Here is a 27,522-nt window from a genome sequence, read left to right as displayed (position 1 = left end):
TAGGTCAAGCATTGCCTGGTATGCAATTTTTACAAGTAACTGCTAAATGGGATTTAATTTCTTCATGGAGTCATGACTTTGTTTGTTTGGCTATTTATGCCATAGTTGGAATCTGACACCCACCAAATGTGATCAATATAGTAAGCCAGAAAATGGAAGAGGTGTTAGTTATGAGTCTGTGTAAAGCAGACTCATGCAATATCTTTTGCATTGTTGTAGTATCTTTCATTCCATTTCTGTTAAGATGGTAGGGCTTGAATAGATACTTAGATTCAGAAAGCTATTGTTAGCACTGAGTGGTTTGTGACTTTAGGATGGAGGAGATCTGGGGCTGTCCTCTCTTAGCCTGGGGAAAATTAAGAAAACGGGCTAAGAAATTAAGAAACAGCCTCGCACTAGCAGCCCTGCGTTTGAGGAAGCCTTGTCAACTGTGAAACCTGGGCTTCAAGACTGATGGCGTAGGAAAAGCTCTGAACTTCTGCTTCTGTGCAGGCTGATTCTCAGCAATACTGGCACATCAACTGTCGGGGGAGACTCAGGGTCCTCGTGCATTAGTAAATTGGGTGTTTGATAACATGACTGGGTTTAGATAGATTCTGGATGTTAAGGTCTGACTAATTTTGGCCTATATAGCTCATTAGATTGGGATTTGGTTATTTGTAGTCAGAGTATGGCATTTGAATGTCCACAGAACTGGTTTGGGACATATTTTTCAATGGATACATTTACTCTGTTCACAAGCATTTTAAAATAGGGGCAAGCAGTAAAATGTGTTGGCTATTCAGCTGGAAGTACTGAAGTAAAAGGATCATTTATTGTAGAGAAGTTATATATACATTGATTGTTTTCTATGTAGTCTTGAGAATAACAGATGCATAAGATTTGCTTCAATGCACATGCATCTTAGCTTTGTTGGTAGTAATTTAATGTGTGGTTTTAAGTGGTGGGTATCTACTTATTTTCTGAGCTGGTACTTCATACATCTTTTGAAAGTAGAAATCTCCTTCAGACCAAAAGAACCAGTTATTGTTTCTTTGAGTGTGTGAGATTTAGCTCCAAAATGCACTTTCAAATGCACTTTGTAGATATAATGTCATTATTTGTTATGTTTTAGTGAACTATGATTAGTACCAGATTAACATCTGGTAGTAAAGTGATTTTTTGTGCATAGAACTGGGAAATAATTAGTGGAAAATAGCATCTGACTTTTTTTTTGTTTTAATTTTAGCTCTTCTAAAGGCATACAGGAGGAAGGAGACACTAGACACTTTTGATCTTATTCAGTGTTAACTGTGTTAAGAAGTTGATGCTTTGCCTCTTAAAATGGCAGTCCCAGATTAATATTATTCTTAAAAAAAACAGTCTAAAGGTGCAGCTGAATTTTGGATTAGCTTTTACAGCATGACTAGTGTTTTTCAGATTAATAGGAAATCATAAAAATTAGAGAAAACAATATAGGTTATTTTGTCAGTCTTGCTACATAAACATTAAGTTTTAAGGTTTGCACAAAGTCTGTGATTGGAAGTCATTAAAAGACTGTGGCATCCTGTGAGGGAACTGAAGATGGGGAAAGCTGAAGTAATTGTTCCGCAGAGTCTCTAGATCCCATAAGGCAGCAAAGCCCAGAGTTCCAGAACTGAACTGTAGGCTAAATGAGCTACGTGCACTGAAATATGGAGACTAAGGGTGTTCCAGAAGCTAAAAGTGCTAAAGCTGATCAGCATTACAAAGGAGAAGTGCAATGACCTGTGTAACTGTTGATTGATTAATTTTGATAATAACCCAAGATAAAATAAAGGAAGTGATAATTGATTTAAACAGCATTTAGAAGAAGGAGGGTAATTAATGCCAGTCAGAATTTTTTCACAGAACACATCTTGCTGTCATGAAACTTTTTTTTTTGATCTTTTGAAGGCATGATATGTTTATTTTATAAAGGTAGCAGCACAGACTTATGGAACATCTTGTATGGCACTCTATGGAATTCACAGTAAAAACAGTGCTTTAGGATAGTAGTTAGTCACATGGATTTCAAATTTACACAAGCTGAATGATAGATCTTCAAAAGTATTACCTGTCAATGAAGAATCATCATTGAATGGAGATTTTCCTACCAACATTTTTCAGGCAGCAGTACTAGATTCAGTACTAGTCAACACCCTCTTTATTTATTGGATAGAAAATTGCTGCTCTTAAAGTATGTGAATGGTAAAACATAAAGGATAGCATAAGAGTCAAAAAATAAAAAATAAAACCATACAAATTCACATGTGAACTAAAACCCACTATTTTAAGAGTGAGCACAATGAAACATTAGAACAAATTACTGTGGAAAAGATGGATTTATTACATCTCTTCGTATCTTTAGATATAGATGGGCTTTTTTTGTGTATGGTATTCTTTACTCACATGAAAGCAACTGATCTCAGTTAAAGAATATTCTTTTTTTTTTAAAAGAAAAGTATAAGGTAGACAACATAATTGCTGTGTTTGGCTTCAGACTCTCAATTGTTCCGGAAAGGGTATTATTAAATACAGCTGTGTTCTTACATGTGATGACTGTTAAGTACCAACCATACCAACAATACCAACCGTACATTAAAAATCATGTCCTGGAACTTCTAGTCTGTCAATACGCGCGCGTGTGTGCGTGCGTGCGTGCTTGATTTTGTGTCTATGAATAATACTTCTGAGCTGAGGGAAACTGTTCATAAAATTATTTGCATATACAATTACAGCAGTGAGGCCAGAGATGCAAACTGTGGAAGATGGAGTGCACAGAGAAAGATTTAATATTGAGGAAAAAATGAGCTCATGTTTATGTGATTGAATAGCTTTAGTCCATTAATAAATATTGGGCTGTAAAGTAAATTTTTTCCACGCTACTGACTAGAATCTGCACCTTTGAAAGTTCATGTGAATACTGTATTATTTGGTATTCTCAAAGATGTGTATATGGAGCTTTCATTAGTCTTCCTCACCTGCTAAGAGTAAATAGCCGTAGATTGTACTTTACTGGGTTTATCAATTTGTTTTCTCAATGCGTGCAGTGTCAACAGTTCTCTCTTACATACTTTGCAGGCATTGCTTCAGAAAGTTTGGTTTCATTGCAGCAAAATTAACTTTTGAAGATGAGAATCTGGAGGATTAAAACCTGAAACATAATGTAAGACGTATTTTTCTTAGATGATATTGTGCAGTCGTTAGAAGCTATCAGTTTACAGTCTTACGGATCTGTACTAATAAATTCTGAAATAAAATACATTATCAGCCTTTCTGGCATTTGCTTACTTGTGAAAAAGTAGTGACATATCCCTGGAACCTTGTAAACAATAAAACCCCCACATTTTCCTAAAATTTAAGTTTGTTTTTGGTCTTCCAGTACTTCATATTATATAGAAATTAGAGTATCCCTGTTTAATACTATACATAGGTTTTGGGAATATCTCAGATAATCTTAATTTGTCAGGGTGCAAAGGCACATGTCATTTGGGTGTATGATGAGATTTGGGTAGCAGTTGGCTCCTGTGTTTTGGTGAAAATCTTCTTTTCACAGTCCACTTGGACTAGATCAGTTTCACGTGTCTGGCTAAAATCACTTTTTATACAATTACATGAAGTTGTTGTCTCAAGCCTTAATATTTCATAGCTCTTGAAACCAAGGTCAAGTTCACTTCTATGGAAACCAGAAAAAAAAAGTCATTTGACTGTAGAGGCACTACTGCTTTCCCTGCTCTAGCTTTTTTTCTTCTGCTTTCCTGATTGGTTTTTTTTTTTTCCTGTCCAGTACAGAGGCGATACCAAGGATACTTACTTATGGTGTAAGTAGATAAAAGTTGGAAGAATCCAGTCATGGAAAGCGTCAGAGCATTACACAGGCTAAGTGAGGGTTTACCGTGGTCCATTTATCCCAAAGTTGGTGGGGATTTGGGGGGTTTTTTTGTAACACTGCTGTGGAAAATAAAATCATCTAACATATTGTGGATCATTTAATTCATCTCCCAGTGAAGCCTGGAGATGAGTATTTGTGGAGCTGACGCACTTTAATAAATCTGTTTCATGATGATCTTTCTGAAAAATGCAATTGATACAGATACTTGATGTCTTAAGTGCAAGTACTGTTATTATTCCATTCGCTCGATTCCCAGTGAAGTCCAGGAGAGGGGTTTTTTATGAAAACTATGATGGTAGCTTATTGACCTTCATGCTCTGTATGGACTAATAGGAGTGACTTTCCATTTCAAAGAACAAAAAGTATTTTTTATGTGTGACTAGGAAGGGAGTGATTTGTTCATGCATAGTTGCTATCGGGAAGTTTAAATGTCAGACCAGAGGTTTCAGGGCAAGGTAAAGCTTTGCCAGCAGTAAATTACTTTGGCCTTATTCCAGGGTTGTGCCATGAGGGGAGGTTTGCAATAATTTACCAATGTGGTGAGAGAGTTCCCCTAAGTATTACATGTGATTTTCTATGTTCTGCTCCAAAAAAAGTTTATTAATTTGTGTATGTTATAAATGAACTTACTCTGGTCTTTGATTACAGTAACAAAACAGAAATGTTGACTGCAAATTTCTCCTCCGCTTTAAAAATCTGACTGTTCCGCTTCTTATACCATGTTTATTTGTATATGTGTCCCCTCTTACTTGGATAATGTGGTGTCACATGTCTGTCCTGCCTCTGTGTGTATTGTTAGAGATGTGCAGTATCATTCAGTAGGATTCTTAGATTCCGGAAAAGTGTTGATATTATATTCCGTACTGGGAGTGTGCGGGGAGGGGTAAGGAATATGTGGCACGTAACGTGTTCATGTGTGTGACAGATAAATGACCTATTTTTGTTTTTTCTAGTGATATACTTTAGATTATGTTATGTTCATTAGCAGCAGATTCTAGATGAACGTCTAGCGAAACAATCCACTGCATGGGAAAGGGTAGCAGGTTGACTTTCACAGCAGATCTGATGTGTCTGTTTTTCTGGGTCAGCTTTATGACAAGGCTCAGAAGGATGTCTTTGGTGAACAGATTTGCACTTTGACCAGTGGGGTTTTTCTGGGGGGAGTACTGCTAGCAAACATTTCTAGTAGAAATACTACACATCACCAGTACTGTGTAGTTCAGAAAGAGGAAGTGTGGCATGTGAATGCTGAGCTTGGGGAAATATAAATTGATTACAAACTGTAGTATCCATCTTGCAACTAACTTTGGGCCTAACTTCTAACATTAGGTGCTGCAATAAAAATACAAATTTTGGTCTCTGTGTGGTTTGGTTTTGTTTGTGGTTTTTGCTGGAGTAGTTTGAGCCATCCTGGTTAGCTAACCAAGAACCACAGCTTCTGCAGGTGTGTATTGTGCAGACTAATGGGGCTAGTGTTGATCATTAAAATAATCCATAAATTTACTTTCATAGTTTACTTTTCTAGGTGAGCCTTAATTCACTTTTAGTGGAACATATGTAGTGGAAGCTTTCTCTCCTTATTTTTTGTCTTTTTGTGGAAGCATATTGAAGACCAGTGAACAATATGTTACTGCATGCATATTCACTTGGCATTCAACCTCACAATGACTGTCCTGTTTGGGACACTTACGAGATCTTGAAATAGATATTATAGATATTATAACTCTTCAAATAATAGAGTGTACATTTCTTTAGAGGGACAAGTAACTTCTCTCTTCTTTTTCTTCCTGTGGGGTATAGAGAAGCAAGACTGTAATGTCTCTGGCATGAATTATTTAATATCCATTTGGAGGGTTTGAATGATGCATCCCAAAATGAGTAGCATGGCAGAATCTGATCATGATTTAAAATATCATCCATTTGAAAATGAGGTCTTGTTGTCAAATCCTAATGCTTTTACCTACTTAAGCAGTGTTTTTGTATTAGCAACAAATGTTACTACAGCACAAAACATTAGTGAAGTCATGCAGTTCTTATCATAGAATCATAGAATGGTTTGGGTTGGAAGGGACCTCAAAGATCACCTAGTTCCAACCCCCCTGCTGCGGGCAGGGACACCCTCCGCTAGACCACATTGCCCAAAGCCTCATCCAGCCTGGTCTTAAACACTTCCAGGGATGGGGCATCCACAACCTCTCTGGGCAACCTGTTCCAGTGCCTCACCACTCTCACAGGAAAGAATTTCTTTCTAACATCTAATCTAAATCGACCTTCCTTCAGCTTAAACCCATTGCCCCTTGTCCTGTCACTGCACTCCCTGACAAACAGTCCCTCACCAGCTTTCCTGTAGGCCTTACAAGTCCAGTTTATCAGTGTTTTATATGAAACTGATTAAATTGCATTTTGTTAAACCTAGGTGTCACAGTATCTCAGTATGCATGTGACAGCTAACACTGACTAGTCTTCCTGCTACTGAATACCTGGAAGAAAAAGCTTGAACACCATTAAGTCCAGGAAAGTGCTGCTTTTTACATAATCAAAAACCTGTTTGAATACCTCCTTTAATTACAAATGCAACCATTCCATGTTCAAAAATAGTTTGGATTTAAAAACTAGATGTAAAAATAGAAGTTCCAAAGGAAAAAAACACCCAATGTTTTCAGTATATTCAGTTGGGTGTGGAGACAGGTTCCCTCTGTTAACATAGTATTTTCTTTACTGGATATTTGTCATAATGTAATATCTTAAGCTGTTTCCTAAATTTTACCATAAATAAAAGTAGTATGCTGAATATTGAGGGTGAACCTGTGGTCATAGAAAATAAGTCTTCAAAGTTACTTTACCTGACGTGCCAGAGAGCTTGCTTTTATCTGCTGACGGAAAAAGATGGGAGAATTTTAATGCAGTACTTTGTACATTTTCTGGTTGATAGGAGTATAAGAGTCCGGGGTAAGTGGATACTTTGGAGAAGCACAGCTACCGCAGCTATGTTCTGTAATTTCTTAATTACTTTTGTTAAACCTTGTAACTCTCTATACTTTTAAGGTACTGAGATGTTTGTAACCACTCATGGCATTCCAATTGCAGTCTTGCCACTTACATAATTTATGCTATGTAATTTTAGCTCTAAATATTTGATTGCTCTGAAATTCTCCTATCAAATGGGAGCATACCTGCTTGATTTTTACCTTCCTTAAAAAAGCCATTAAAATTCCTAGCAGTTTGTACTGAGTGTTGGCAACAAGTATATCTGAGTTAATGAGGCATATGACTTCAATTTAGTTATAGGAAGGATGAATGTAATTCAGTAACATATAAAAGGCATCAGGAATCAGAGAGAGACTGTCAGTAGATAAAGTTAAATGAAGAAAAAGTCCAGTAAAGGAAATTAAATTTACACTATATAATTTTTTACTGCCTTACTTTTGTATTTATTACTAGTTTGATGTAAACTTTGCATCTGAAATGTGGTTCAGTCCTGTGAGGTCTCATTTATTATAAACACCTTAAACTGATGGTCATATTTTTTTAAAACTAAGATGATGATTTCAAAATATGCAAATGCTGCTTAACAGAAAACAAAGCCCTGAACAAGCAATGCAGGTTTATGCTTGTCTCATGTTTTGTAGCTGTAAATTAAATAAAAGATAATTTAAATTCATAAAGTAGTACAACATATAACAATATATTTAAATATTTCACACCAAGCATACATATTTCTCCATGCTTTGTTTTATAACTGCTGGTATTATAGCTTCCCAATTTCGTTAGGAAGTCACCATTTAAAGGCCAAAATTATTTTACGCTTTTTTTGAAAGGTAAAACTGGAATTTTGAGTGTGGCACCTTGTGTTGCATAAACTGAATTTTCCTTGGTTCAGTAGAAATCTGAATACAGTATCAGAACTGGGTCTTGGGTAATCTTAGTTTGATCTGACCTTTATAAGCATTGTATTGTCACAATTTTCAGTTTCCTTTGCTCCCCAGGGCGAAAAAGGTCGTCTCTGTCAAGCAGGATACCAGCATGCATTTTCAAAGAACAATTCTTTTAAAGCCCTGTAGTTTATCCAAGAGGTAGTTTTAGCTTGTAAAAATACAATGTTCTCTTCCCACACAGGCTAAAGAAACCAGTTTACTCTTGGAATTTCCAGATGCAGTGCTCTTGTGTAAGAAAACACAGAGTACGTTGGGGGGTGGGGGGGGATTTCTAAGGAGCTAATGGTGATCCCTGGCAGCTGTAGGGATCTGTTTGAGAATCACCTGCACTGTGATGGATATCAGAAGAATTGATGATGATGATAAATTCTTTGTGCCTGATGTCTTTAAGTAAACACTAGTTCTTGTGGGAGTTGTTTTTCCCTGGTGACAAGATAGTCCTCTCAGTGAAATCTGTGTGTATGTACAAGGAACGGCTCTCATTTTACTGTGATAATACTGAAGGACCAAACCTAGGGAAAAATTCTGAGAGTTAAATGCATCTTTTTTGTGACTGATTTTGCAGTGCTACAGAACAATTTCACTAGGAGTCTATGTGGCCTTTAAAGGTCAATTCAAAATGTTCAGATTTGAGATATTTTCAGTAAAGCTTCATACGTGTTTAAATGAAAATATGCATAATCTGGAAGGAAATAATTGCTGAGAAACTAAGGATCCAATATTTTATTCCTTTTTGATTCATTGTTTTATTCTAAATATAAAATTAATTAAAAGCAGCAGGTTTTAGTCACTCTACCTCAGAAGATTTATTAGTGTAGTTTTAATCACATTTATCTTACTCTGAACACTTACAACCTTGATGTCCAGACAGACCATTTTTTTCAGTGTTCGTACTTTGTTATAAATGTTGACTAAAATGTGCTAACAAGTCGAATAAGTATCATCAGATGAAGCTGTTCAGTTGTATTTCAGTGTCTCGTACAGCATCAGGACGACAAAGATCATTGTGAAACTGGGTTGTAAGTGCTTTTTGAACTTTGCCATCATGGCCAAGATAGATGTAAAAGACACGTATATGCATTGAAATGTCGGGTTTTTACAATATTGCTGTCTATAGTAGAACATCATAGTCTGCCCATCCCTTTTTTAAAATTAGGTCCCTAAAATGGTGGAGGTAATCAGGTGATTGCACTGTGTAAATAGGCAAACACATCACAGTAGTGGTGTGTAACATTTAGGCTATTTAAACTACAACTATTCTCTGTATATAGCATATTAATTATCATCAGCATATTTAGATATTTTTTTATGCAGAGAAAGAATAAATTGATATAATTTACAATTATTTTTATGTACATATTTGAATCATGGCAGTTTGATAAGACTCAGAATTTGGGAAATGTCCTGCATTTAATTTCTATGTAGTTGGTTTGCTCTGTGATGCTGGGCAAGACTGACGTATTGGTACCTTGCTTGCCTTTAGTTGATTTGAAAAGTACTTTGAGGCCTATAGGAGAAAGTGCAGTATTAAATCTCCCTAAAAATTTTATAAGCAGCTGATTTGCATTTATAGCAATACATGTGATTGATCATCAAAGACAGAGAGCAAAGCAGGATGTTTATAGCCAAATAAGATAATCAGGCGGGAGAAAACAGAGGAGTATGCTTGCCATAGGATGAATACAATTCCTAGAGACTCCATGATTTTTTTCAGCAGATTTTGGTAGTCAGGGCAAGGAAACCACTAATAATATTTTTTTAGGAGCTGTGGAACCTTCTTTCTCTAATGATTTGTCAGAGTGTAACAGGTTTTTACGGGAGAGAGATACATTCTTGTGAATCCTCTGCTGTGCAGCTTCTCTGGCGTTTCCTACCTGTTGATGATGATTTAGCATAACACATTTGCAGTAATAAAGATGCTAATCTGTTGCTTTCTGCATTTTTACATGGTCTGTGATTAATAAATTCTGTGGCTCTTTGTTTAGATAATTTTACTTCATCTAGATGTGGTCTTATCATGCTTCTGCTTCTTTAAATGCATTTGCCTTGCACCAGTTACTAACACAGGTGGCAATTCAGCTCAAGAAATAGAGGATGATTATTTGTGAAGAATAAGCTTCCTTGCTGTAGCTCTGAAGCTGGGGATCACTGACGTGTTGTAAGAATAATTGGTCATTCTTTATTTCTCCTATTGAAAACTTACTTAGAAATTTTAATCCATTTTCAAAAGCTGCTAAGGTTTTAACTTCAGCTGGATTCACATAAAGGAAGGAAGGTGACCAGAAGTAATGACAGGTACATGTCTCCAGGTGGAAGGTGAACTGTAGAAATACCCAATAAATTATTATTTTTTTTTAATATGGGCTTTTATTTATACCAGAATCTTAACATTGCAGCAAAAGGCACCAGTGAATGCTTAGCTGTAATTAGTGGTAGAATAAGGTCTGCAGTGAAGTGCCACTTGATTATACTTTAGATGTGTCAGGTCTATTTTATTACATTAATCTGAATTAAATGGATTTAATGGGCCATATGGTACTCTTCATTTTCTCAAATTTGTAATATAAACCTGTAATGTGGTGCTGAAAACCAAAATGAACTCCAGAGAAATAAAATTATTCAATTACGATAGCACGCGCGTCCTTGCGCTGACATGAACCACTCCTTGATTACTGTCTAACCACATGGCTTGCTTTCCTTCCAGTCTAATGGGAGGACTTGATTGACACAGTGAAGACCAGCCTGAGCAACTGAGTGATCTAAATAGTGCTATTATGTGTGTTTTACTGTAAGAGTAACCAGCTGAAGAAATGTAGTTTGCCTGCTCTACAACAGGGAATTAGTTCTTACAGAGCGTGTTGCTGATAATTTATTCTAGATGCATTCTTAAAGATTTTAATTATTTATTTTTTTTGCCTACATAAAAGCTAACATTTAAAGGATCGTTAAGTAGAACCTGACTGCAACTGGTGAAGTAATGCATAGCAATGAAACTTTTTTCCCAAACTGGGAATTCACAAATTGGTTTTGTATATATGAAAGGAAAGATTCTGTTGATTATCAGAATTAAAATTAATGAAACTTGTCATGGTATAAAGAGATGTTTTTTGTAAATGACACCACTTTAGATTTAAGCATACAAGAATAGCAGATGAGTTGGTGGGTAAAAAATAATTAAAGGGAAAGCAGAATGCCAAAGTGCTACACAGTTGCTATTACATTATGATTGACAAATTATTTGGCATTGAAGAACTTTAAAATGCTTTTAAATCCTGTGTTTCTGGACATTGGCATTGGTGTAATTTTCACCCCCACGCCAGTCAATCCTGTGGCCTACATCCCCTAGTAGTATTTTTCTCAGGAGTGACCTTCATTTCCTAGCAGTAGTAATTTTTTTCACAGTCAGTCTTTGAGCTCTGTTCTGCATTGATGCCTACTTGGCTTGCAGAAAGGATCAGTCATTCTGTGACCAAGCATGGAAGCTGTCCTGCTTGTCATAAATTACAGTTACAATTTGGGGAGACGATCTTTTCCTTGTTTCCCTGACTGGTGCATATTGAAAGAAACTTGAGGCAGTGCTTGTACATTTTGGTAGGAGTCTGTTTCATGTGATACAAGAACTGATCTTTCCAGTTGATTAACTGAGTGGTGCTCATGGACTTTGAAATTAATTTCTCTGTCAGAACCAGGAGTGTCTTCAGTGCAGAAAGATCGAACAAAGATTTAGGATCGTCCTTCTAAGATAAGGATGAGGAGGGACAGAGATGAAAGCAGCAATTACTAACATAACCAGTATGTGAGTAATGGTCTTATAAATAGGTGATTGTAGGTATGGCTTCAGTTTTGTGTCTAGCTGCTGGGTTTAATGGGTTTAAGTGCAGCTGGTATTAGACTTAATTGATGTTACTTTTATCTGCAAAACAATAATAATAAATACAAGGCTAGGCTGCCTGGACATTGACAAGCAAATCTGTATAAATAAAGGAAGTCCATTCAGTAATATAAACAAAAAAAGTTTAATCCCATTTGAGGTTTGATATACTTACTTCCTACAGACGCTGATTCAGTAAGATACAACTTTCCCCTGTGTCTTGCTTTTAAGTGTGTGTGAATGTCCTGCAACATCTCAAACGGCATTAGACACCTGTATTTAGGCAAGCAGACAGCCTAAAATGTCCCAGCCCATGTCTCATCATTCCCATGCCTGCCATGATTCTTCTGCATGCTAAGACTATCTTATTTTTGCATCTTACTCCAGGAAATTGTTCCTGGATTTCTTTTCTTGTAACTGTAAGATAGGGGTGGAGGAAGAGGCTTGTTTTGCCGATTCCTTCAACTTCTTATTTGCTTTGATTTGTTATTGTATGTGAAACGTGGCATGCTGTATGGTGGACTGCTGTTCTTGCATTGACTTAAGTTAATAGCTTGCCTCTTAGCTTAACAACACTTCATTGATGGGGAAGTTTTATTAATTGTAGGACATTATTATTCTTTATCTTAAAGTCCATTAATTTTAGGAAACATTTCATTTGTTTAATGAATGCAAAACACACTACATGAACTTTGCAGTCATTGCCGAAGACTTGAAGAATGCTGATGTGTTACAGTCTACATAACAATAAAAATAAATTGGAAGAGAACAGTATCTTGCATGTAGGGCATTCTCCCATATTAGTGCAGTGTTAAATATTTATTGTTGAACTAGTCATTATCAGGGGCTTGTGTGTCAGAACAGTGAAAGTTGAACAAAGCCGTTAAAGTCTTAAGATGCTGGCACTATTGAATTGAACATTTCTGTCATAAAAATATAAATCCTGTACCATGAAGCATGATGACATAAAAAGCAAAAAGTACTGTATCTCATTGTACTCTTAATGAATCTTTAAACATTTCATATGTAAAATTTCATACTTAAAAAAAATATTTCGATGTTGCTGTAGTGAGGAAAAAAGTAACAGATTCTTTTTGAATGATTAAAAGGGAATGTAGTAGTGTTTTCTGAGGGACAGAAAGCTGGCTAAAAGTCAGGCTTGGGTTTCTGAAAAAGGAAAATGTCTCTTTTTTCAGTTTGTGGTATGCTGGCAGAAATGGGGGCTGGTGTATATGCAGAATTATCTGACTCTACAATCATTTTCACCTCATAGCAACAATACAGAAAAGGGAACAATATCAAAAGACTGTTAATTAGCTGTGTCCCTGCAGTATCTATAACCTTGATTCCTTTTTTTTGTGAAACCTAATCTGCTTAGTAGATAAAAATAATGATCCAGCTTTCTAATGTTCCTGATACTTAGCCAACATTTTTGGGATATAGGTGAGATGGCACTAATGGAAAATGCCTGAGAACGTCATTGCTACAGTTACACTAGTTGACTTCTCACATAATAGATTAAAAATTTTTGGCATTTTTTGCTGTGTGAAATGTTATTCATTGCATGAAACCTTATTTTCCTTTTCTATTACCCTCTATTACCCCCCTTTCCAATTGGGAATTCCAGGTATAAATTCCAAGTCCACACTTGTACCTCCAGTCAGCAGCTTACAGTATTTCTTCTCTGAAAATCCTGTTACATATGAATACATAGGGGATGATGAAAGGTTAATGTTTGCTTAGTAGAGTGAAAGGTATAAAGATTTAGATTTACAAGGAAAAAAAAAGTACATTCATTTTCCTGCTCCATTTCCTTACCTCTATGAGGTATATATTTAGATTTTGATGGTCCTTACTGTGTTTCAAGATATACCTTTTATCGATTACTTCTTGAAAATTAATTCTGGATAGTCCGAATAGTTCCATAAATTGTTAACCTGAGTAGGTGCAAGTAGCATTAGCCTTGAAGACTTTGCTGCCATTGTGTTTACGGAGAGCTAGGATCAGGTCTTTTTAGAAAAACAAGTTCCTTCTGTGTAGTATGTGGCTTGCTTATGGATCACTGACTCTTCAGCTCTGTTTGCCATTTCTGGTATTGAATTGTTTTGCCCAACAGTTTTATCGGGATTAATTTGGTCATTTAACTTTGTGATTTCCTTTGGTAGGTAACTCTGGGGTTTTTTGCTTATTTCAGAGATTTTCCTATTGAACCCAAAAGCTGTATTTCACATCATTCAGTAAACTTTTAAACATTAAAGGAAGAACAGACTACTCGTCATTTATAGAACTTGACCAGATGTGTTGGGCAGTATGAGGAAGTTAGGAGGTAGTCTGACCTACACTGTAGTATAGTATGCTGTGGGATACTTAAACATCTTGTAATTCCTGAAAGGAGCAATCACTTAAGAGTGGATCTTGTGTGCATATATATGCATAAAATTATAATCACGCCTTTATGTGTGGATGTGTGCTCTACAGTGTTTTTGACTGGGAAAGATTGTAGAAGATAGTGAGGTTATTTAAAAACAATTTTTGAAATGCTATGTAGTTTGGGGTTCTGCTGTTTCTGTTGTAGCTTCGGGTTTTAAAAAACAAGATTATGGACTTTATTGAAACTGTTTAGATAGCAGGTGGATTTCTATGCCTTTGAGCAGCCACACTGTGATGATGTTAAGTGTCTTCTCAATGTGACTGAAACCTTCTCAAGCATGGTGTAAAGGGGGAGTGAAACACAAGAACAAAAGTAAATAAAAGGATGCCTTCAAGTTTAAAAACTTAAAAAACCACTCTTAACCTAAATCTAGAAAAAATCCCCCAAACCCCCTGATTTAAACTTTTGTCTGCAATATTTTAACAACTACGACTTACAAATGACACCTAAGGTTAATGCTACGTTAATGTTTAGTTTTTATTATTCTTTTTTCTTACTATGCCATGGAGAGCTAGGATTTTGGCTGCTGTAAATCATATTGCTCCATGGATATCTTTAAAGGGGATTTTCTAGTATTTACTAGAGATGGACTGCATATACAGAAGTGATCTTTTGTTTCTATTTTGACTATAACTCTCAGTCTTTCTGGACAGACTTTGCACAACTGTGAATAGGCAAGAATAGCAGGAGCAGAAACATTTAGCAAAAAGAGTGATGTAGCTACCTTTCTAAAATACTTACGAAATGGAAGATATTTCTTGAAGGTATTTTAGAATAGTTTTCTGTGAGAATCTGCAGCCCTTACCTTTACTGGATAATATGCAATTGCATTCTTCATAGCACTGAAGTGAAACTGTGAAGCAATAATTATGCTAATTTAAATATGGAAAAATACCAAGATTTTTCTCTTTCTAACTCTTAAAATATTTTCCTGCTAACCCCAGGAACTTTAATACACAGAATCTGGTGTATTTTAGTAGTAAAGGAGAAGTAATCTTACACTGTTCTTATAGCAAGTTAGTAATTTAGTAAGTCTGAGGAAGTTAAGTTTACTATATAAACTGCAAAATGTAAATAATCTCTAGGACTTCAACTTCTTAACATTCTTAATAAGACCTAAGTAGCTTATTTGCTGTAACAGATGTTGAAAGCCTTTGTGCCTACTGTTTATTAAGTGTTTAATTACCTGGTGTATTTGAAAGCTACACTAATACGTGGCACTCAGTCTTGGGCTTGTTTTCCAGTTTTCATCTTATATTTATTACAGTTCTGTTGCTAAGATTTCACCATTAAATACTTATGTGAAAGAAATACAAACATGTCACTGACTGGAATTGTATTAAACAATTTACCCAGAAAATGTGTATTTATGTCTCTTTAGCCTTTTGATTCTGTTTTTCTCTTAACCCCTACTGTGCAACTGCACCAAATTCTGTACGTTGCCAGCATTTTATAGACCATAGATAACTAAAATACGTTTATCTGATTCAGCTTTTTGCTGTTAGAGAGCATGGTATTAACTGAATAAAGAATTTATTCCTTAGCAGCCATTAAAGATCTCAGAACATGCTTCCAAAAGGCACCATGATGACCTCCAGTCTGCCTAGTATGGGACATTTCATATGCCTACTAAAGGCTTCTTCTCTTGCCCCTCCTACAATTTCAATTAGATAAGATTTTCATTGTCCTTTGAAAGACACAACCATGTTGCAGTACACTCTCCGTTTTCTGCTATGTCCGATCCCAAAGACTGCAGTACACGTCAGTAGAGGGTGAAAAGTTTGTGGAGTCACTTACTACTGAGTATGAATCAGCTAATACCTGTTTGCATCGGTGTAAGTCCCAGCCTTGAGCTTTTAAAAAGCCAGACTGCTGTGTAATGGAATACCAATATGAGTTATTGAGTCTGGTTGCAAATAAGTAACTAGAATTTTGATTTGTGTTTGTTTTTCAGAGCCAGAGCTTCAGCTGTGTGGAAAAGACTAAATGCTCAGGATCCAATGTGAGTTCTGTGCAGATACAAGGAGATTCAGATTATTTCATCAACCACCTTGGAGTACCTGCCATGCAGTTTTCTTATGAGGACATCAAAACATCAGAGGTAGTTATGAATAAAAATGGACAGACTGAAAATAGCGAAAAGATAGAATTAAATTTTTCTCAGGTTATATCCTTACATGACAAGTGTATTGTAGTGGAAAGTTATCTCCTGTAAGTGCATTTTTTTAGATCTTCAGAGGATTACCACAGAGCTTCAAAGTGACTGATTTTATAGGGGTATGGCATTCAAACAACAGATAAATGTTTACAACAAAAGAAAAAAAAAGGCAGATATTTTGTTAAGAATGTTAATATTGCTGATAGTATTATAGGTTACGTATTATCTAACCCAACTTTTCAGACTGCTTTCAACACAGAGAAAACAAGTTTTGATGTGTATTTTTCTTCCTGCACAGTAGGATGAGACAGCCTTCAAAATGAATTTTGTATCCATTTTCATACTGTGGGCAAAATATGACTCTCTAGTATATATATTGATTGTAAAGATCTGTATGCTTGATTGCAGTCTTGAAAACACCATGTTCTTTTTCAGTCTGTTCTCCTCTGCAAGGTAAGTGGAAGGAAGAGGCATGTTACACTGTTTGGAGACCAGGTTGGAACTGCACACAGATAAAGTGGAGTACTGTAGGTTGTATTTGCAGCTGGACAACTCAATTTTTTACCCTCAGTTGGTCAGCTGAGGATCAGGAAGCCTGGCATTAGTTATTTCATGGTGGTCATGAGAAAAGGAGTGTGTTTTCTTGTAAATGTAATGATACATTGACTTCATATTCCCCTCGTTTCTCTTCTTGCACTGTGCTTGTCTACATATGCGCACGTCTTTCCAAGTTCAAGAACAAAGCTGAAGCTGAGCTGAACTGGAATGCTTCCTGGCACTGCAATGCTAATATGTTTCTATTTCGCAAATGCAAAGCAAAATAGAATTATGCCAAATATTGGAGCATTGTTGTGATGTCGTTGTGTAAATTAAAATAGATTAAGTCAAGAATTTATATAAATACAGAGACTTCTGTTTCTAAACATCACTGCACCTGTTAGGCAAAGTATTCTATTTCAGATTAAACACAAGGCAAAGGCTGTAAGGAAAATGTGAAGGCAGAAGATCTGCGAGTGCAATGTTTGTGACAGCCTTGTGGACCAGTGCAAATTTCTGTTGTCACATAGCAGCTATTCCACATAATTTTCATTCCAGATCTGTGTATACAGGATCTATAGAGCATGAGAAAGAATCTGCAGACTTCAGCGTATCAAAATAATAAGTATTTCCCAGCAACATTTATAATATGAACACTGAAGGTTCCCTTGGCTATTGTCTATTTCAATCCTACCAAAGTTGTTCTTCGTGTTCAGTCAACTTTGCTGATGTGCATTTTTGTCTCCCAAAATGACACAGCAATGTAATTAAAATCATATAAGAAAATATTTTCATACTTAAATATGATACAGCAAATTTGATTCTCTGTTGAAAACTCAGCTTTTGTCCTTCTAGCAAAATCATTTCCTGAAATAAACTTGCGATAAGTGTAATCTGGAGTCTTGAAGTTGATGTACTGCACCTCTCAGACCGTAGGATGTTTTGACCCCATGAGATCTATTTCATGTGAGAAATAAATCTGCTTAGCAAATTTGTGTTGGCAAGAGGATGGACTTTTTCCTAAAAGTGAAGTTACGCAGAATGATTAAATTTACATTCTGTGCTATATTTTTGTTATCTATTGTACTGATTATTAACAGTCCTTCAAAAGTATAGGCTCATTGTCTCTCCTAGTATGCTGTATTCTACCAGACAAGCAATCTGTTTTTTTGTTTACTGTTTATTGGGGATTCTGTTTATTGTATCAAACAGGGGTGGTACTCTTATAAGGCAGACAGAAATTATTCTTGGTTTACAGCTGTATTAATAAACATTGTAGGAAATTTTCTTGTGCAGGTTAGTGACTGAAAATAACCTGATGAGTTGCAGGGAAGGATTTTTTCTTGTTTATTTCCAAGCCATTCAGCTTTTTGAACTGTGCCTCAGCTTTGTCAGCTTCATTGCAAAACAAGATTTGGATTTGGGAAAACAGATTTCAGAAACAGGGTGTTTTGACTTGCTTTTATAGACTATAATTTACCAGGTTGGTTTCCTCTGCTGTCTCTTTCACTGCTGTGACCTACTCAGAAAATTCCCTTCTTTTGGAATACACATTAGTTTGTTTTTTCCACCTGTTAGCATGCAGTGTCCCATAAAACTGATAGTATTCTACACTCAAAATCCCGTTTTAGAGTAAAAAAGCCCAAGACCTGTGCCTTGTAGTCTGCCTACAGAGTAACAGTTACAGGTCAGCTTTCAAAATGCATTTCTTACACAGTAAGTGCAATGCCAATTCTCGTAGAAAAGGTTGTAAAAGCTTTTCATTGGCAGGAACCTGAGGAGTAAATAAGAGGAAATAAAATTGTAAGAAGACATTCAAACCGGAAGAGAAAGTAAAGCTATCTTGTTTGAAATTATGAAATACAGTGAACCACAGCTTCAGGCAACTTAAATCTGCATGGCGAATGCCTGTGGTCAGATCTGTGAGCTAGTAAAGTGCATTCTGAGTTTTCAACCACTAGTATAAAAATGCACTGAGTAAACTGCAGCTCATTTATTTACCTGCAGCAAATATGCAGCATTTTAGTCTGCCGGTAAGAAGTAAACTTGGAAGAATTTCTCAAATGGAAAAAGCCATAACATTAACCCAATTCCCAAGGATTCTCCTGCAGTTGCTGAAGAAAGCCTTCCTCTCCTCCTAACCTCTGGTGCACTGGCTTTACCTTCTCATAAGGGTCACATTCTGATTTGTAATATATTATGAGAAAGGCTGATCAGCTTTTCCTAATACTGCAGATTCTCTTACTTTGAGGAGGAGTCATGCTGTTTGAGTTAATTATTAATTTATGTCCAAGTGACCATGTGGAGGCTCCAGGAAAGAAGTAATGTTGATTTCAAATCTGAGTTTACTACTGAAAGCCTATGATTGTAAGTCCTCACCTCAGTGGAGAATAGTATTAGAAACATCTTCACTTAGCTTCACGTAAATAAGAAAGAGCAGCATAAAGTAAAAGAGGTCTTAGATCACAGACTTGTCTTTGTTACTCTCTGTACTGCAATAAGAGCTAGATATCAATGGATTACTCAATCGTATGGTCATTGGTACATCAGTAATAACAAATCGGAGCAAGTGAGTAAATTCTGATTTTTTAAATGTGTGGATCATTTCTGTGCCCTTGAAAATATTAGTCACATTTGTATGACAATGTATTTTTCAAACCAATAAATGGTATAACAGGTATAATACATAAATATACTCCATGACAGAAAATACTTACATATAACAGACAAAACTATGGATTTGGATACGTCACTGTTCATCATGATTCTGCTTAGTTTCTTAGATATAAATTCTTCACCTGTGGTATTTTTATTTTGTTGAACAACATGACTGAAGCTCAGCTCTAAGTTACTGGATTGTAAGTTAGGAATAACTCTGAAAACACTGGATGTGGTGGTGCATGATCTGAAGAGCATGCACTCGGTTTCTATTTGAATTCTTCATTGTTCTTCTTTCTGAGTGGATATACATTGATTGTGTGCCTGTGTAATAGAAAATACTGTTTTATAACTTAATAGCTTACCCTGTTTCTCTTATGTGTCTTTTTTTTATCCTTCTCTGTTGCTTTTTGGCATCTTTTTAAATTTGCACGTTAATGGAAATTCTAGTATTAAATGTGACCGATAACTGTTCTTCCATATGAAGAAAAAAAATCACTGTAGACTCAACTCTGCTTTTGTGGATAACGTCTACAAAATAAAAAAAGTGATAAAGATTATTGAAACTTAACCTTTACAGCAATAAAAGGCTTATTATTCAAATCTGTGGCTATGTTAACAGAAAGTGGGTTTAGTCACAGTGAACACTTACTTGTTAAATAACATGAAATTTCCTATAACTGGAAAAATGAATGGAAAAGATGCAAGAATTCAGAATACTCTGGGTTATCCTACTTAACACAATTTGGGAAGTTGTTTTGTGACAATAGGATGATTTGTTTCAGAAAGCGGTAAAATCAATGTGGTTTTGAGGCAATGGGTGGAAAGCCTGTATGGAGGCAGAGAACTTGTTGCTCAGATTCTTAAGTTCATTTCTTTATAATGAAAGTCACTTGAAACTGAAATCCTTCAAAATTTTGTTTGACGCATGTTCTAGCTGACTGTGCTGAGATGTTTCAGCCATTTAAATATGCTGAGTTCCACAATTCTCAGTAATGTCAATTCAATTTGTGAGCGTTGAATACCTCTGAAATTTGATTGGAAATCATTTCATGTTCAGAGAACCAAAACAAGCTTACTTTTTAATTTTTTTTTTAAAAAAAAAACCCTTGATTTTTCTGTTGCTGTAGAACACGGTTTAGCAGCAGTACTATGAGGCATATTTAATCCCAATCTGTAAAGCACCTTTCATAATCAAAGTGAGGGTTCTGAGAAACAGTCTGTATTTCTGGTCAAACCACTGCACTCAAAAAGTTTAGGGGTTTTTTCCCAGTTTAGGTTTTGTCTTTTTTTTCACACATTTGTGTAATGGAACAATGCTACCTCTTGATGAAAAGCTTGAAGCATAAACATGAGAAGGATTCTGAAAGAGCAAGGTATTCGAGTGGTAATCATTTTATTAAAATGTGTGAAAGTTTCAACTTTTGGTACAGTTTGGGTATTTTACCTGTGAACTTTTAAAAAAGTTCTTTGGAATATAAATTCATCACAGTGAGCTACTACTGGAGTTGTAGCTTTATTCAGCAGTATCGATTACCTCTACTACAGAGGCAGAGTAAAATGAATCTCTTGGGGATCTGAGGGGTTTTTTTGCCCCATTACTTTTTAGCTGCAATAGAAGCATCACCTGTTATGGAAAAATCTGTAATTTAAAATATAAGCTGTTTACAGAGCTGTTGGTTATAGAGACAGTGATTTCAGGCAGTATATACTGAGAAGGGATAAATGTGCCAGGATAGATTTTGATAAGGGCTGCTTCCGCGTGCTTATGGTACCAGTTGTTTAACGCTGGTGTGCTCAGATAGGGTGTTATTTGTGGAGGAGGAGAGGCAGATTCCACAGAATCACTGAAACTCTGAGGAAAACTTAAGGGCTATTTTCTAACCCTGCATCTTTAGTGGCCTCATCAGACATGGAAGGACAGATGCTGCTATGCCAAGCATATGTGTCTCAGTACTTGGGGTATATCGAGAGAGGACATGCGAGTTTTCCATAGTGTTGTAACTGCTGAGTGAGCTCGCTCTTTCAAAGAACTTCCTGCTGATTAATGTTAATTTTAAAACAGATTAATGTTAATTTTATGTCTTAAAATATAACACAACTTTTGCAGTAGAGTGTCGAGGGTGTCTTCAGGCTTCTCCAGAAAGTTGTTTGGCATAAATCCTTCCTTTCATTTTTACACTGCATTTATTATATAAAAATATAATACCAGGGCCAACAGCATGGTCTGGGAAATTTTGTGTTGTTTCCTGTCTCTAGCCATAGTTTTACCTGTCAGAGAGGCTCAGAACTTCAGATGTTTATCCATACTTCTTAATATTCTTCTGTTTCTCTTATTTCTCTTCCTTACTTCTTTAAGCTTTGCCTTGTTTTTCTCTTTATATGAGCATCATCCCATATCATTTTCCCTCTTCTTGGTGGAGGACCTTAAAAATGTAGTTTACTCTGCTGGATTCAACGTTTTAATCTGATGGCCACACTTGCCTTTTTTCCTTCATGAAGGAGGACAGAGGAAAGTGATTTTTAGAAGATCTACATTTGGAAGTATAGTAGTGGACTTCTAAAGAGGAAAAAACCAACCCTGTAGTTGCAAGTTAATTCATTTTGATTATGTCTGTCTTATCACAGTTTATAGCATAGTTGCTGAAGTACTGGAACATAAGTAAATCACTGAGACCGAGAAAAATCATCTTTCTGTGGCTGCCTAATGTTTGGGTGCAAGAGAAAATATAATCTGGATTTGCTGTGGTTTCAGTTAGAGCTTTGATTGTTTCTTCAGTGTTATAAATCAAACAACATTAAACTGTTCAGCATTTTGAAGCCGTTCCGATCACTTACAAACTTAAGCTGGTACAGGAGTATTTTGAGCTTTTTTTCAAGATGGAAATAGAGCATTACTAGCCATTTCTGCGTCATTTCAGTTGACATATTCATGAGGAATCCAATTTTTTAAATTATAACTAGATGATTTCCTATGTTATCTGCATATTATTCATCCTTCTCAGCACATCCTATTACATAATGATTCCTATCTGCTGACACAGAATCTTAAATCCCTTCTGTGATAATATGGTAGGTTACATCAATGTTAGCATTATTATTTTGTTTTGAGAAAAAACAAGTTACTGCACATTATTTAAAAAAAAAAAATCAAAACAAAACCGTACCCTCTTTTTTTGTTATTTATTGATGGACACATATTTAGAATGAAATATTATATAGTAGCTGTCCAAGTTTGGGTACGCAGGGCTTACAGAACATTTACTTTTACACCTAGACCATAAAAGTTGTTTTCCGTATCTTCACTGAAACTTAAGTACAGGCAAGAAGTATAAAAATTACCTGTCACATTATTCACAGGCTAGACCAAGATAGTGTAATACCATGGACCACTAAGCTAATTTAGAACAAAAATGAAAAGAGGTTTCTTTACAGAAGGCATTTGTATGTAATATATGTAGAAGAGTTTAGAATTTTGACAGTTTGAGATTGTATCCTCTTTAGAGAGAATGCATAATGATTTTTATTTCTGTTGAAATATGCATAACTTTTTGAAGGTAACTTTCAACTTTCATTAGAGCCCTTAAAAGTGATTTTCGCCCACACTGGTGTAAAACAGAGGCCATTAAATCTTAACTCTTCAATGAATGTGGCTTCTCAGTTGTTTTTACCATCTTCCTCCGCTTCCTCCCTTCCCCCCTGTCCTGCCCTCTTTTCTTCATTTTTTTTATCACTCTTTGGGGAAACTTACTGCAGTTTCTTGATTTCAGTATTTACATGCTTAGGCTGACACATCACGCACTTCTTTCAAAAGAAATCAAAAGCTTTCCAAGTTTTCTTTGTTATGAGAAAAGAAACAGAGGAGCTGTCCTTGATGGAGAGAACTTAGGGTCTAGTTTACTGAAAAATAACTCCCATGTTGCGTGCTGCTTTTATCTCTTTCATGTGCTTGTGTTAGTGCAGAGGGAGGGCTGGGGCAGTATGGAGTGCTCTTCAGCACATCTGGCTTGTGTCTTTTAGGAAGTGAATGGGAAACTGGTGTTTATACTCATTTTTGTCTGTATGGGAACAGTACTGAATGTTTGTAAGTCGTGGGATTCTGGTGTCAGTGAACAGGAGCACCATATTAATCGTGGTTAGGAGGACCTTCAGCTGCTGTTTCATTTCTTGGGTTTCTTTGTGTCAAGGTAATGTTTTGAACTGAACATAAAAATCCATAGAAATAAGCATGGCGTGGGGAAGTTCTGGGTGTTGGCCGTGTGTAAAGCGTCAGGACTCTATCCAGTCTGCTGGACTGGCCACGCTGGGACCTTGCCACAGATGTCTTTGTCCCACTGATGACTGGGAGATTCTGTTTCCTGTCGTTATTGATTCACTGATGTACTGAGTTGGTTCCAGTTATGACCTTGACATGATTTTATATTATTTAATTTTCGTTCAGTGAAAGTGTCTAAGTAATTAGCCTCTCCGAGATGTTTAATTAAATTTAAGTGGAACTTGTAGGAAGCATTTGGAGGGTTTTTTTTCTTTTTAAATTTGCATCTGCCTGATCCATTATCACAGCATAGGTAATTCAGTAGTGTAGTTGATGGCCACTGGCTCTTATTACCACATGAATACCTACGTCCATTACCATTATAACCTCCAGCACACTGTTTCTTAGATTTCACAAAACAAGCAATGAAAATACAGTTAATTTCTGCCTACCAGTGAGCTATCACCATTTTTCGGGCTGCCAGAATTTGTTAAAAGCCACTGTTTCTTTGGAAGAACAGTTCTCTGTCCCTATATCTCTGATGCAGTACGGACTGTATATGTCAACAAAGCTGAAAACCACCAGTTAACAATTTGCAAACTGGAGGAGGACAGATAATCCCTAGTGACAGACACAACCTCTGTCTTATAGCTACAAAGTCTGAGCTGCAACTTACCTGGGACTGTAACATCTATTGTAATCTGAAGCGGCTGGATGTATTGTGAACAAACCAATAACTGGCACTCTATAATTCTGACCAACATTCTCTTACCTTCTCTCTTAGCAAAGTCCTTGTCAAGCATTATTTATATAGATAATACATATATATACACACACACGTTATTTTTATATGCATGTGTTTTTATATATATATATATGTATAATCAAGGTGGCATTATAGAAGGCAGCAAAGCCTGTTGTGTAGTTTTGTCACCAAATTCTGGGTAAAGCGAGAAATTTAACTCCAGAAAACACAGCCTTGTACCTGTGTCCATATATCTAAAGCAAAAAATGAGTTGTCTGATCTATGATATCCTTCACTGAGAGCCATTTTTGTATCGCTAATGTAGTTCACTGGTCAAATGGTTACAGTGCTTAAAATAAAAAAAAATTTGTCTTCTGAAATTTCAGTTCTCTATATTCCTAATGCAGTTTTTTCAACATTTTGCATCACATCGTTAATCTCACCGTTACTCCATATCCAGATCATTTTCTCCTTTACTTCTGGTATGTCCTTCAGTCCCTTTCCAGGCAGGAAAGAGTTACTATTTTGAGATTTCTGACTACTTGGATGATCTATGGCTGACCAGGCTCTTCTGGTAAATTTTATGCTGTTTTTCTTCTGTTATTATTTATGTTCTCCTGGATTAAGTGTCACCCAGTGCCAATTAATTTATCAGATCCAAGTATATTTGTCAAGAACTTCAATTAGAAGCATCATAGCATCATTTTCTTTGAATGACCAGAGTACACCGTATATGAAGACATGGTGTACTTACTTCAGCCTTAGCTGTTCAAAACAGAACTTCCAGGCCTGTGACATATGCTTAAATGTCCTTAGAAGAGATTAGTGCCAGTTTTTCGACCCTGATATGCCAGGGAGATTCCTACCCTAAACAGAAGCCCTATTTCCCTTTCTGTATCTAGACTAACAGGGAGTTTGCATAACAGCAGTGAGTTGCTGTGACGATCTGCAATTTGTTAGCTTTTCCATCTAAAAATACGGCTCTGCATGGCTCCCCTCCTTCCCTGCTTTACTCCTCCTCCCCTTTCTCCCTGGTATGTGTTAAATTTTTTAAGGAAATACACAGCTGGTAGCTGCCCACGGGGAGTTACGGGAGATGTTTCATGCATGTATGAAAGAATCAAAGTACTAGTGTGCTTAGAATACCAGAGAATACTAGAAATTCTTTGCAAAGGAGCAAATGTGTATCAGCTTCAGAATGGCAGGTTGCTTGGAAACCCAGGATTTCCTTTTTCTAAACTGTCTCTGGAGAGTTTGGTGCTGTTGCATTTGCTGCTGGTGGGAGATTTTATGAACTTTGTAGTAGAACTTTATGGTCAACAAGGTGTAGCAACGGGAGTTAGATGTGTCAAGGTGAAAAGAGAGGTTTCATTTTTGTTCATGGACAAGTGATGAACTGCCAGTGTGTCACAAAATATAGTTGGAACAGTCCCTGGTAGATTGTCTTGGGACTACTTGTGAAGGTAAGTCCAAACCACGGCTGCTTGTGTGTCTTGCCTTTCTCGCTCATGGGATATACCGTCTTTATCATAGCTGTGCTTTTGTTTATTCATACTATATTTTTTTTGAGCAACGTGTGTTCTGTTTTCTGTCCATCTTTAGCATAAATTAGTGCTTTTTAATTTCTCAGTACAGTCAGGGCTTACTCAGTGTAGTACTCACCAGTAACACATTAATACATTAGTCCATCTGTTCTCTTGGATGCTAATTTAGCTGAATTTGGTAGTGAGAGCATGCTGAAATTGTTAAGGTTAATGACTCAGTGTTTTACAAGACAAAATACATTTGATGTTCAATTCATTGCTTGAGTTGTTTCATTGAATAATATGAATATTTAGCTACTTAATTTCATGGAAGAGCATCTTTGTTATTCCACTAATGTTAGGGAAACTGATGTCGTCCTCATCAGCTGGATATATTGCTTTGCTCTAAAAGAATCTGTTTGGTTTCACAAATCCTAGTGCTTTGAGTCCCAAACATTCCACAGTGCATCTAGAAGGGGAAAATTCTTTACATAAACCTGCTGTACTTTAACGAAAATGCACAGATTCTTTAGCATTCACACTGCATAAATACATGTTGTTGCTATAAACTCTGTCCTTGCAGATTCTCTCATAGGCTTTTCATGTTCTTGGAATTTACTGAGGGCTGTTGAAAGTCAATGGAAGAAAGACAGCCTGGAAGTTAACAGGGTCAATGGGATATGGGAAATACGTGAGAAATTTGCTTAGACGATTATTGCTTCTGTTAGATATCCTGCTGAAGCATCTTGTTACTGAAAACATGTATTATCTAAGGATAGAAGGCACTGAATTATCTGTCCTCCCTGGCCTGTTGCATTCAAGATACCATTTTACCATTGTTGCTCTGAGTGGCCAGAAATCTTCTGGCAGAGTATCTGGAATAAGTATCAGAACTTGTTTTGTGTCAGCAGATACTAGTAGTGTGGCACTCAGCTTTGTCTTTTAGTACTTTGAGAAAAAAATCAAGATCGCTGGACTATCAGAGAGCTGTGATTCGAGTTAATGATACATTCTCTCAAATAAAAGTTGCAATGTTTGATGTATCTTATCATGACCATTAAAGAACTGTTTAATAAGGCTTTTGATAAATAAATACTGTCTTTGAAGACATTATTGTTCTTAGAAAAAGCCAATTCTGATTCTTACTGCAAAATGGGAAGCCTCCCACCTACACAATATCTGTCCAGTGGATAAAATCAGATTTCTTCATTTAACATAATAACTTAAGTAGTTTTTTAAGGCACTAAAAATTGGAAATAGGAAGCATCAAATCAGGAAAGAAAAACATTATGCTTTATAATATTTGTGATTATGGAAGACATTGCCACTGGGATTCATGGCTTATAGCAGGATGTTAGGATGATCTTACTGGCACTGCATGCTTTCTGCATAATTTGAATGCTCACAATTAATCATAAAATGCTACAAAATGTTCTTGCATCCTTCATACCACACATCCAAGAAAAAGTGTTCCTTAGTACATGTAGTGCGTCTGAACTGAGCCTCCTTAAATTGCT

General features: G+C 36.2%; 1 protein-coding gene across 9 annotated transcripts in view; it reads left to right on the top strand.

The window, feature by feature from the left end:
- Positions 1-27,522, top strand: part of NAALADL2 (N-acetylated alpha-linked acidic dipeptidase like 2) — a 491,555-nt gene that overhangs the window by 385,252 nt on the left and 78,781 nt on the right. For all 9 annotated transcript variants that reach the window (XR_008578279.1, XM_054835389.1, XM_054835390.1 and 6 more), the window contains one exon: positions 16,084-16,230. Coding sequence is in view for 8 of the 9 variants with exons in the window: in XM_054835389.1 (XP_054691364.1) it covers positions 16,084-16,230 (147 nt within the window). In the remaining variant the exon portion in view is untranslated. The remainder of the gene's footprint in view (positions 1-16,083; positions 16,231-27,522) is intronic.

This window comes from Grus americana, chromosome 9 (assembly GCF_028858705.1).
Source record: "Grus americana isolate bGruAme1 chromosome 9, bGruAme1.mat, whole genome shotgun sequence".
Lineage (NCBI taxonomy): Eukaryota > Metazoa > Chordata > Aves > Gruiformes > Gruidae > Grus > Grus americana.
This window is presented reverse-complemented; position numbering and strand designations above follow the sequence as displayed.